General features: G+C 41.9%; 1 protein-coding gene and 1 non-coding gene across 4 annotated transcripts in view; one reads left to right on the top strand and one right to left on the bottom strand.

The window, feature by feature from the left end:
- The window catches only part of TRIO (trio Rho guanine nucleotide exchange factor), a 354351-nt gene that overhangs the window by 321285 nt on the left and 20937 nt on the right, over nucleotides 1-12129 (top strand). For all 3 annotated transcript variants that reach the window (XM_025451453.3, XM_049105660.1, XM_049105659.1), the window contains exons 38-46: nucleotides 1030-1178; nucleotides 2474-2540; nucleotides 3943-4046; nucleotides 6369-6438; nucleotides 8406-8495; nucleotides 9273-9365; nucleotides 10128-10178; nucleotides 10410-10487; nucleotides 11457-11648. In XM_025451453.3, the coding sequence (XP_025307238.1) occupies nucleotides 1030-1178; nucleotides 2474-2540; nucleotides 3943-4046; nucleotides 6369-6438; nucleotides 8406-8495; nucleotides 9273-9365; nucleotides 10128-10178; nucleotides 10410-10487; nucleotides 11457-11648 (894 nt within the window). The remainder of the gene's footprint in view (nucleotides 1-1029; nucleotides 1179-2473; nucleotides 2541-3942; nucleotides 4047-6368; nucleotides 6439-8405; nucleotides 8496-9272; nucleotides 9366-10127; nucleotides 10179-10409; nucleotides 10488-11456; nucleotides 11649-12129) is intronic.
- LOC112662937 (U4 spliceosomal RNA) lies at nucleotides 2029-2168 on the bottom strand. Its single transcript, XR_003138963.1, has one exon. It is a non-coding gene; the product is annotated as a U4 spliceosomal RNA (small nuclear RNA).

Genomic DNA, 12129 nt, shown 5'->3' with positions numbered 1-12129 from the left:
ATTTATTTATTTGAGACACAGAGATGAAGAGAGAGAGGCAGAGACACAGGCAGAGGGAGAAGCAGGCCCCATGCAGGAGCCTGATGTGGGACTCGATCCCGGGTCTCCAGGATCAGGTCCTGGGCTGAAGGCGGCACTAAACCGCTGAGCCACCCGGGCTGCCCTGGAAATTTTGAAGGAGCTATCACCCACACCTCTTGGAGCTTCGGGAATTCAGGTTAAGAAACACAGTTAATATGTACCAACTAGAAAGTAATCAGCACAAATCCTTGTCACATTAGTCCAGGGACAGAAGTCGATATTCAACCCAGATGCTTTGAACACCTGCAGGGCTTCATTCAAGGTTCTACAAGGACCACAACACTGGAAACAGTCATTCATGGACCCTGAAATCCAGTGGGGGAGAGAGAGGTCAGGATACGCCACTGGGGCAGCAGGACAGCTGCTTCCTATGGAAGAGAGGAAGGACGTCACAAGTATCCAGATATAGAGGCCCATTCAGCTGGACAGGCTGTGTGCACAGAAAGACAAGTCAGGGCTTCATGGATAATCAAGAAACAGTCTCCATGCCAAAATGTCTGTGTAGCCCACCAGCAAGGGACAGTGATGGTCAGCTTGAGAGAGGAGGTGCCACATGCTTCTGGAATCGTCTTGTCATTTGGCAGTACTATAACTGAAAAATGGCTACATGTGGCACACCCGATACATCCAGAAATGGGTGCAGTGCTGGAATGTAAAGAAGCCAGTTACTTCTAATTATGTGGTAACCAGAAATAGAATATATTAATGCATATAAATTCACTGTCCTTTTTGTTCTAACTTAGCTCTTTTATCCAGCTTCTCTTGCTCATTATTTGTGTTAATAGTGGGAGTTTTTGATACGAAATACCGTGTAATCTCACAAACATAAATCTTTGGATTTTATAGTCAGGGCTCTGTCTTTTCGGACTTCATGACATTTCGTAATCCTAATCCAGCCTCTTGGACTGGAAGGGGGGGAACATGACTGGTGGTCTGGTTTTCTTTCAGGCCTTGGAGGACCGTCCCAGCTCACTCCTTGTTGACCAGGGAGACAGCAGCAGCCCCTCCTTCAACCCTTCAGACAACTCCCTCCTGTCCTCCTCCTCGCCCATTGATGAGATGGAAGAAAGGAAATCCAGCTCTTTAAAGAGACGGCAGTAAGAGATGTGTCTATGTCAGTGTTGGTCAGCTTTGCTCCTGTCTCTGTCACCTTCACAAATGTGACTGGGACCTATCTGTGGATCCATGCAACGTGGAGGTCCAGGGTCACTCCTGGAGTACTTGTCTGTGTGTGTGAGAATCTCTCAGAGCCTCATAAGGTGCAGGAAGCCATAGCTGCAGGGTTTTCTTTTTTAAGAGTTTGGAAAACATTATATTATTGATGTTTTTTTAATAAGGTCAGTGCCCAACGTGGGGCTGAAACTCCTAACCCCAAGATCAAGAGTTGCCTGCTGCCCTGAACCAGCCACATGCCCCTTCATAGCTGCAGTTTTTGTTATTTGTATGTTATACTTTATCTATAAATAAAAATGATACAAGAGTATTTTCTGTCCCTTTCAGTGAGAAATCCTTGTGCTTTCTGTTGTATACATACTTGTGAAGGAAAGAAAGCAACATAAAATCAAATACAGGCCCAAAAACATGAATATTTTTTGAATATATCTTAGTGGTAGTGTTTCTCAGTTCCAGTAAAGCCACTTAGAGTGAAAAAGAGAGTCCTGAAAAATATTACAGGTTTATACTTGCCTTTGGAGGAGAGGAAATGCTGCATGAGGGCAGCGACTCGGTTTTATTGCTTACTGTCTCCCAGCACTCTGGACCCTAGAGTGGTGGCAGGCTCACAGGAGATGCCCAGTCGGTGCTGGTTGATGGAACGGATGAACAGACCTATTCAGGCCAGCTGAGGTGGTTTGCTCTTCTCATCAGCTAATTATATTATGAGAGAGGCCTTGCAAACAGTTATGAGCCTTCAGAAACACTTTTGGATGAGTGATCAGACCAAAAGCTTTAAATATCTGAGTTAAAATTTCTTCTATATCCAGTGAAGCTTAAATGACGTAATCATTTAAAAAAAAAAAGTTTTCAATTAGCAATAATCGCGCCTCGGATAAACCTCATTGGCTACGATACTGCCACTGCGCAAAGCTCATTTAAAAAAAAAAAAAAAAAAAAAACTTGGTTCCTTTAATGTCGTGCCTTTATAGCAAAGTTCTGTCTAAGCTGCTCTTGATTGTCCATATGTAATCAGAGTCCACAGCTCTTGTGGGTTACCTACATGAACCTGTAAGGGATTTGGGACACCCAGGAGTTGGGAGTCCCAACTGTGCAAGTTTGATATAATACAATACAGTCCCAGTGGGAATCTGACCTGACAATAGCAAAGTGCTAAAGTATTCTTTTAGAAAATGAAGAGAGTTTGGATTGTAAACACTCGTTTTTCTCTCTCTTTCAGCTATGTTTTGCAAGAACTAGTGGAGACAGAACGTGACTATGTGCGAGACCTCGGCTATGTAGTTGAGGTATATGTTTTCAGAGATTTAATAACATATCAGCCCGAAGAGTTGTCAAGGGAGTATCATGTTTGACAGTTTAACACTGATGCCTTCTCAAAAGCTTTAAAAAATTTTTGACACCTCCCCCTACCACCACCAAAAGAAAAGAAAGCTAAGTTTCAGAAAATAAAATTTAGCCAATTATCTTCATCCATGTTCACTTTTAAATGCTTTTTCACATAGTACATCTTTAACATAATCACTTTTTTTTTACAATTACATTTTTAAATTATTATATCCAACCATTGTATTTATTACATGAGAATCTTGCCTTTGATTGTTTACACATGTTGAATATCATCACGGAAATGAGAACATCATTGGTTGAAAAAGTCAGTATAGCCAGCTATGGCTTCAGTCCCAACCTGAATCCTCCTGAGTGCAGACTCTGTCTGTGGCTACAGCAGACCATTGGCTTATATTTTTCACAGAGCAGGTACATCACCAATTTCATGGTCCGGAAGTCGTTACACGCAGTGTAGCCAAAACAGAACCACTGCGTTTCATACCACACCAGGGGCCATCTCCAGGCGTGTCCCTGGCATTAAACTTCAGGGCATGATCCTATTTATAAACTCAACTCATCAAAAAGTTATTTTCATAGTATGGGGTTTTACCACTTATCCTTTTGGCATCACAGATTTATCTAGGCCAATACTTGTGGGGTATTCGTTCCCCTAAAAGTAACAGCTTTTACAGCTAATTGTGTAACAAATGATTTCTCATGCTTGATGCATCTGCAATTTAAGTAATTTGTTTTTTTGTTTTTTTTTTCTTTTGTATATTTTTTTATCGGAATTCGATTTGCCGGCATATACTATAACACCCAGTGCCAATTTAAGTAATTTCAATTACTTGAGAGATATATGTACATGCTGAATCCTACTCAAGTTCAGTAGAAGTCACAAATGACATTTTAACAACATATTTAATCAACTATTGATAAAAAATCAATTTATGAAAAGAATATTCTTAAATTCTTATTTAGGAGATTATGTAAATAATCCAAAAACAAAAAGGAAATTTGTTTATATTATGCTAGGAACAGAGAAAATATAATTTTAGCCAAATATTTAATGCTTACAAAAGCTGATAAGATGATTTGTCTTATGAAACCCTTTACGTTTGAATGTCTTTGGGTCTGTGATGCTACACAGTTCAGGGAGAGAAAATCACAGCAGTGTGTGTGTGTCAGTACATTTCAAGTGCCAGGGCAAGACAATTCTCATACAGGGTTATTTGTTTTTGAATAAACAATGGGTTATGAGGCAGTGCCTATATGTGTTCTTTATGACTGTTAATGCATATATCATTATTCAATCCAGATATGTTCAGTGAAGCAAACTTATTTTTAAATATTCAATTATAGGGCTACATGGCTCTCATGAAAGAAGATGGTGTTCCTGATGACATGAAAGGAAAGGACAAAATTGTATTTGGCAACATCCATCAGATTTATGACTGGCACAGAGAGTACGTACAATATATGCGGTGCTTAATGGTGTACACAGCATTATCACTCGCTAAACTGCATCATGTCAGGCAAATGGTAAAGGATATGCAGTGGTTCATCTCCTTTTATTACCTCTGTAGTGTCCTGGAGGTAGCCACTGAGGAAGTATTGAGGGTGCGCCCAGGTGACACAGTTGGTTAAGTGTACAACTCTTGATCCCAGCTCAGGTCATGATCTCAGGGTCATGGGATCAAGCCCCATGTTGGGCTCTGCATTCAGCGGGGGTGGGGGGAGGCTCTGCTCAAGATTCTCTCTCTCCCCCTGCCCCCCTCACCCCACTCACCCCACTCATGTGCTCTCCCTAAAATAAATAAATCTTTAGAGAAAAGAGGTAAATTTTGATACGCCAAGGAGTTTTGTGGTAGCATATCACGGCAGAGGGAAAAGTCCCTTCTGCCTGCTGGTGCATCCAGGAAGCCCCCATGGAGGTGGCAAGCCTGACTGCCTGGGTTCAGACCCAGTCCTGGCCTTGATCCCCTTGCTTCCCTCCCCTGTCTCTCCATTGTCCATCTATACAACATGGGTCAGAGTTTTAGCCACCCACCTCATGTGGTTTTAGTGAAGAGAGACTGAGTTGATTCATCCAAAGCACTTAGAACATCGTCTATGTAAAGTAAGCCTCAATAAATGTTTCTAATTAGAATTGCAGCCACCTCTTGAGTAAATACAAATTACTATTACAGAGTTTTGAAGATACTGTTTTTTCTAACAATTTTAGTGGAGAAAGTAGCCATGACTACACATGAAAATCAAATTTGATCCCAGCACCTTGTCACACCCATCCTAACCGGAGGAGATCCACGTCACTGGTGCTGGTGCTACAGCACATCTGCCCCTTCAGGTCACATTACTCCTAATTGTAAAAATCCATAATCATCTGCGGATTGATTAGTGCCAGCCATTGATAGCATTGTGGAGTGTTCAGCTGCACTGTTCTGCTGCCCTGATCTGGATGGGCTGCCTGCTTTCCTGTCTTTATGTGCATCACTGTCCCTTGGCCAAGAGCGTGCTCCTATCACCTTCAAAGCCCAGGTCAAATGATCACTCCCCATTAGACCTCGTCACTCCAATCAGATGTGCTCCCTCCTCGCAGATAGCATACGTAAACATGGTTTTGAAACTCTAAAATACTATGCAGATATACAGTAGGGTTTTCATGGTGTGCACATCAGGTAGTGTTTTTTTATTATTTCTAAATTTATCCATCCTGATAGAACATAAAACTCTTGAACCCAGGTACAGGGTCATCACATTCTTATCCTCCTTAATGTCTAATTCAGTTGGACTCGTAGATAAATGAGTAGTCAACTTCAGACACAGCATAACTGATAGTTCTATTGCCTGTAGGCTTCCCAAGAATCTACAGTGAACCTAGTTTTAGAAAGGGGTATTTGGTGCTGCTATATAGTCCTGCCACCCCTGAGTCTGCTGGTGATGCCGTAGTGGGAAAGAGAAAACACAGTGCTCCTCGGATGGCCAGACAGAGAAGGTGTGCCTGGGGGTGGGGCCCGCCACAGTGTGTGCAGAGCTGTAATAAAACCCCAAGTGCTAGAAAATTCAACATAGCATTAATGGATATGCTGGTTTGTGGGTTAACAAAATACCAGACATAGAGATCAGCATAGGTAAGTGATAGCTAAGGCAGGCATGCATCTTTGAGCCCGCAGCCCTTGTGTTGCTGTGGTTATACCCGATTTCTGTCTCAATGGGAGCTGATATGCATAACCTAGAGGTTACCTTGGATAATAGTTGGGAAAATGTTATAAAAATAGCACAGGTAACATATTCAGTATTTTATATCAATTATTATCCAATTTGAGGCTCTTAAAAATTATCATAAAGTATACATGAAACTCAAGTTTCCAGAAATAAAAATGATCAATCTTATTGAAACTTTTCTTTTTTTTCTGTATTCAGCCATGATATGTTTGTTATTGCTTTCATCCCTAAGAAAGATGAGACAAAAAAAAAAAGAAAGAAAGAAAGAAAGAAAGAAAGAAAGAAAGAAAGAAAGAAAGAAAGAAAGAAAGAAGAGACAAAAAGGGTTAATTGCCGGAGAGAAGGAAAGGTTGCGGCCATTCAAGGGCTGGTCTCATCCACCTTGTCTTTTTCACCTGTGTATCTCTCTTGGTCCCTGTCCTAACAAAATGTTTTCTGTGCATATCGTATTTGTTAATTATATACTTGACACTTTCCAATTGCTCATGTCACAACAGATTATTTTTACTAAAATCAGTAAGGCCAAATTGGAAATAGCTCTAATATTTCTCTTCTCATTTCAGCTTTTTTTTAGGAGAGTTGGAGAAGTGCCTTGAAGATCCAGAAAAACTAGGATCCCTTTTTGTTAAACACGTCAGTACAATAATGTTATTTATATTCTGTTCTGATATTGTCATGCTTAGTGACTAGTCTTTCAGATTAAAGGAGAACTCACTGGTAGTTTACAAAAGCACTTGTGTTATGAATCAAACCAAACCATGCAGTCAGCGAATTGGAATTAAACCCCACTCTTGCACATGAATGATTGCTTTCCTGGTCACCTAGCCCCACCCAGCTGTCGAGCTCAGCGCAGTACAGAGTGGTCAGAAAGAGACCAGAGGCAGATTTGAAGCAGGAACATTTGGAAATATCTGTGGGCAAACAAATGTTTAGTGAAAATGGTGATGTGTACCTCAGCATGCAATAGGTTTAACATAGTAGCCAAATACGTGTGTATATCTGAAATAAATGTGTTAACATTAAAGGTTTTTTTTTTGGGGGGGGGGAATTTCCATATTTTTAAAAGACTAGTGATGAGAGTTCTTGTATTTTTGCAAATCTCTTTAATGTCTGCCTTAATAGAAGACAGATGGATTATATCTGCTTCTGCACTCATTCTACTGTGGAATGTTGTTTTGGTTAAAATATATATTTTTTAAAAATTTGCATCCTCTTACAGATATAGAGTTGGCAAGGATCAAGTATTTTAATACTCTTTTCAGATAATTATGGGTAGTTTTCTGAGATACCACACCAAAATTCAACCACATGATAATATCTTAAAAGTTAGCTGCCACATGGAATCTGGAAAACCCTTAGTGGGCTTCTAAGCCTTGCTGTTTCACTAGAAGTATTGAAGTGCTTCTCACCTCCAGACTTTCACCCATGCACCAGCTGTGAAATCGTGCATCGGTCAGTTGAAAATACTGGTTCACCAATTTAGATCTTCCAGATATGGAGGTGTTTTGTTATACAGTGTCAAAAAGTCAGATTTGTTAATATCTTTAGACCAGTCTTTAGGTATTGTCAAGTTCACAGTGACAGATAACATGTTTTCCAAAATTCTAATCTTTGCCTTGAAACTCAGAGTTTCATAATTAACAGTTGTTGCCAGTTTACCTTGAAATGACAGACATTGTTCATATTCAAGAAGATGTCTGTCAGATACCCAAGTATAAGTAATTGCAATTTGTGTCTATCCTTTTTTCAAGTAAAAACAGTAGTCTGCAACAACCAGCAGTTGGTTTAGCCCACAGCTCAGCCTCACTGAGTGCTTCTGCTCGAAACAAAGATCATATGCAACAGAAGTGTTAGGAGGACCTCTGTTTTTGTCACAAGAATATTAAAAAAGATCTATACTCCTGGTTGAATGTTAGTAAGATGGATTTTTATTACTACATCCAGGACATTCTGAGGTGAAGCTGGCAAGTCTTCTGCAGGTGTGCAGGGGTGAATATTTGCCCAGGTGCCAGCTATTTTTCACATCTTTGAGATGGTAGCACAAAGAAAGGGGCAAATTAGATCTTAGTATTAGTTTGAAAATAGTTTTGACCAACTGGATCAAAGGCCATGGGGACCCCCTCAGGGGTGTGCACACCACACTTTGAGGATCAACAGGATTAAGAGGTGGCTCACTGTGTACTCCTTCCCCTACCTTCAGCATTTGAGCTTAAAGAGCTTTTTCTTCCCTACTAAAAGCAGCTGGGCTTCCTAGACCACTGGGACATTTGCAGGGATGGCAGTAATTCTCCGTTTAATTCGAAGAACCATGTCCTCTCACTACCCCTGGTGTTGGCCGGGTGAAGTGAGGCCTTTGAAAGACCTGAGGGGGTGAGGAGGAAGGACTGCTTTTAGAGCTACAGAGCAGCATTCTGACCTAGTCATGCATCTGGAATGTGCTCCCACAGGCCTAAACCACAATTTTGTTCTAAGAAAATTTCCTTCATGAATGTGCTGAAATGTGCATGTGCTCTTATATTGTTTCACTAGAAGCATTGTTTCACTAAAAGCATTCATTTTACTTCTGATTGTTTTAATCTGTTTGCCTTTTCTGTTCCTAGGAAAGAAGGTTGCACATGTACATAGTTTATTGTCAAAATAAACCAAAGTCTGAGCACATTGTCTCAGAATACATTGATACCTTTTTTGAGGTAAGACCCAAAATAGAAACAAAGTATTTCTGAATCTTTTGTTACAGTCCATGTCCAAAAATTAAAATAACATGTTTCCCAGGAACTAAGCAATCCTTTCCTATAAATCAGAGAAATGAGTATGAATTCAATCTATGATTGTGTATCCCTTAACTTTCAGAAGACTGGAGTCATTGTTAAAATAAGGGCTTTTTATTCAAACAGTTTTGAACTCAAGGTTCTTTACAGATTCAGAACAACTCATGATCTAAACTCTCAGCCTAAAAATAAAGCATGTGTTTAGATGAATAAAAGAAAGCAATTGAAAGAGTCTTTAAACAAGCAAAAAAAAAAAAAAAAGGCTATTTTGAAAACTGCCCCAAAGGGTTGAAGAGGCCATTCTGAGAAATTGGGGATCCCTGGCTGGTTATTGTGCAGCAAGGCCTCTCTCCCCACCCCCACACCTTTCCTGCCAGGTAGTTAGCCTTTCTTTTTTTTTTTTTTTTTTTTTATCTTAAAGATTTTATTTATTCATGATAGACACACACAGAGAGAGAGAGAGAGAGGCAGAGACACAGGCAGAGGGAGAAGCAGGCTCCATGCAGGGAGCCTGACATGGGACTCGGTCCCAGGACTCCAGGATCACACCCTGGGCTGAAGGCAGGTGCTGAACCACTGAGCCACACAGGAATCCCCATAGTTAGACGTTCTGACAGTTACAGGAAGGAACCAATGGTCCTTTGAAAGACCGCACCTAGGATCTTTTTTTTTTTTTTTTTTCCTCCTTTAAACCCATAGGACTTAAAGCAGCGTCTGGGCCACAGGTTGCAGCTCACAGATCTGTTGATCAAACCAGTGCAGCGGATTATGAAGTACCAGCTGCTCCTGAAGGTGAGGCTGTGGTGGGTGCACTCTGGCTTTGGGAGTTCAGTGGGAAGACCCAAAAGAGGAGGGGAAGGATGGGTTGGGCAGGTGACTGGACTCTTTCCTTTAAAAAAATCAAAAACAGTCTTCTCACTGCTGATTTTAAATATTTCAGAGTAAATTTCTTAAAACCTAATAAGGCATCTTACACAGTTCCCTTGATTTTTTTCATTTGCATCAAGTTCTGAATCAAAATGTCACTTGAAGTGAGCTTTTTGCCCCACCACAGATCTTTGAAAGCTAATGATTTTTCCTTGGCTCTGTTGACCTTGTAAGTTTTCTCATCTTCCTAGGGCCCTGGGTAAAATTAAAATTTCAGTCCCTGCCTGTTGCTTTTTGTTGGCCCTGCTGACAGAGCTCAGAAGCCCTCAATTGGTTTAAATTCCAAAGCACAATTAAAGGCAAAGCCACACAGTTTTCCATGATGAAAGTGAATGTAGATATATAGAGAGATTGCTTCAGTTATAAAATTAAAAAGCTGAGTATGCACAGAGACCAGAACTGTCTTGGAGTCAAAGAGGAGCCAATACCTGCTTAGATTTGGTAACGTTGCTCTGCTACAGCTCAAAATCCTCATAAGGGTATATTTTTTTCATGTTACTGGGAGAAAGCAATGAGAACATGCAGCTAAGATGCTTGGCCTGGTGCCTGGCACATCAAGAATGAACAATAAGGTTAGCGGCTGTTGTGATCATCACCCTTACCGTGTCCTCTCAATGCTCCTTGCAGGACTTCCTCAAGTATTCCAAAAAAGCTAGCCTGGATACATCAGAATTAGAGGTACATCCCCCCACTGGACCTGCCCTGTTCTCCCCTGGCCCCTCACTTAAACCCCCTGTGTCTCCAGCATGTCCTGAGCAGCCTGCCCTCTGGAGGAGCCTGTCCCTGGGAAGGGTCTCTCCTTCCTGGATGTGCCCTCTGCTTCCTGGGGGGCAGGAAGGAGGGAACCGGACTTGGGGGTGAAGCTGAGGGGGAGCTGACCGCTGGCTCTGCTTTCTCTCCCACCCGCAGAGAGCTGTGGAAGTCATGTGCATAGTCCCCAAGCGGTGCAACGACATGATGAACGTGGGGCGGCTGCAAGGATTTGATGTAATGCGGCTGCTCTTTACACTTGCTCCTCTGGCTTCTATCATTTCATTTGGTCTTAGATTATTTATCTCCACACGTAGAAAGTTGATCCCTTTTGCCTGTTTTTCTGTCTCCTCTCACTGTACTTGAACCTGATTGATACTTTCAACTTTTTTTGGTGCATTTGATTTGCTCTTTGAGGACCTTCCTCTGCTCTCAGCCCAGCGCCTGATGGCTGAAGTAGGCAGGATTCTGCTTTGTCTTGTGGGCCCTCTGCTGCTGCAACAGCAGTTTCCTTCCCTGGCAAGTGGTGGAAAGCAAGGGGCCTCGCCCATCTCCATCATCCCTGGGAGCCTGGCTGCAGGCACACTGTGTTCATTATTAGTCTAACAAACTTTTATGTGAGTTGCCAGGCTCTTCATACTACACATTGCATCTTAGCATCTTAGTATACGTGCTGCTGAAGCGAGCACGACCTCTTAGCGTCTTAAAGATACTCAGAATATTTCCAAATTCAACTACCGAGTAACGAAAGGGGACAAAGTTTTGCTTTCCTTGCCTTCTGTTTTTCTAGAGAATTAGGATGTAAAGTTCTGGTGCTGTGGTTCTCAAGAAAGCACATACAGACTCTCCTGGAGGGTTCCTGAGGACACAGGCCCCTGTGGATTTCTAGTGGGTCCTGCCAGGGTGCCCATGCTGCTGGGCCCCAGGAGCCACACCCAGAGAACCTGTTCCGGTGTGAGCTGTCCACTTTCAACCCACTTTGTCTTTGATTGTAGCCGAGGCCAGAGACTTACACAGAGTTTGGCTAGAATGTCATCTAGATGATTATTCCATTCAAAGCTAAGAACTCATTACAAACAAATTTTTAAGCTCTGTAAATTAATAGAAGAAAAACACATTTTGTGGGAACAAAAAAGAAAACAGAACTTCAGATATCTTGACTTAGAATGAAATGTTCTCTCCTTTTCCTTTGCCCCTCCTTTTTAGGGTAAAATTGTTGCCCAGGGCAAGCTACTCTTGCAGGACACATTCTTGGTCACAGACCAGGACTCGGGACTTCTGCCTCGCTGTAAAGAGAGGCGAGTTTTCCTCTTTGAGCAAATCGTCATTTTCAGTGAACCACTTGATAAAAAAAAGGGCTTCTCGATGCCAGGATTCCTGTTTAAGAACAGTATCAAGGTAATGTACCCATCATGCTCATAAACTGTTTCCTTTTCAGGATGATGTGTCCTGACCCTTTGTTTATGAAATATTTTAAAAAGGTCCTAAGACATCTTAGAACTTTTAAAAGTTCACTCCATCCCTCTACTCTCGGCATCCTGAAGTGGCTGAGGTCTGGCACACATCTCTGCGTGACCATAGCCATCCTGACTGTGATGAGAAGACTGTCGTGGCTAGATGTCGTATGCCACCTTCCCTAGGAAACACGTACAGCTGAGGTTGACAGACACAGATTTGGAGCATCATTCTGAGACCAGAGCAGAAAGCTTCCCCTGTGTCTTATTCTTCTCCCCAATCTCTGAGGCCATGCTGAGTGCTCAGTGCTAGGTGTGGGCCGTGGAGGCACGCAAGGCAGGCAGTCCATTCCCTGGAAGAGCTTGTTCTCTGATAGAAGAGAAACAAGTAAACAGACAAAATAATTGCCAATGGCCTCAGTCCT

This window comes from Canis lupus, chromosome 34 (assembly GCF_003254725.2).
Source record: "Canis lupus dingo isolate Sandy chromosome 34, ASM325472v2, whole genome shotgun sequence".
NCBI lineage: Eukaryota > Metazoa > Chordata > Mammalia > Carnivora > Canidae > Canis > Canis lupus.
Note: the sequence above shows the minus strand (reverse complement) of the source record. Positions and strands in the feature narration are given on the sequence as shown.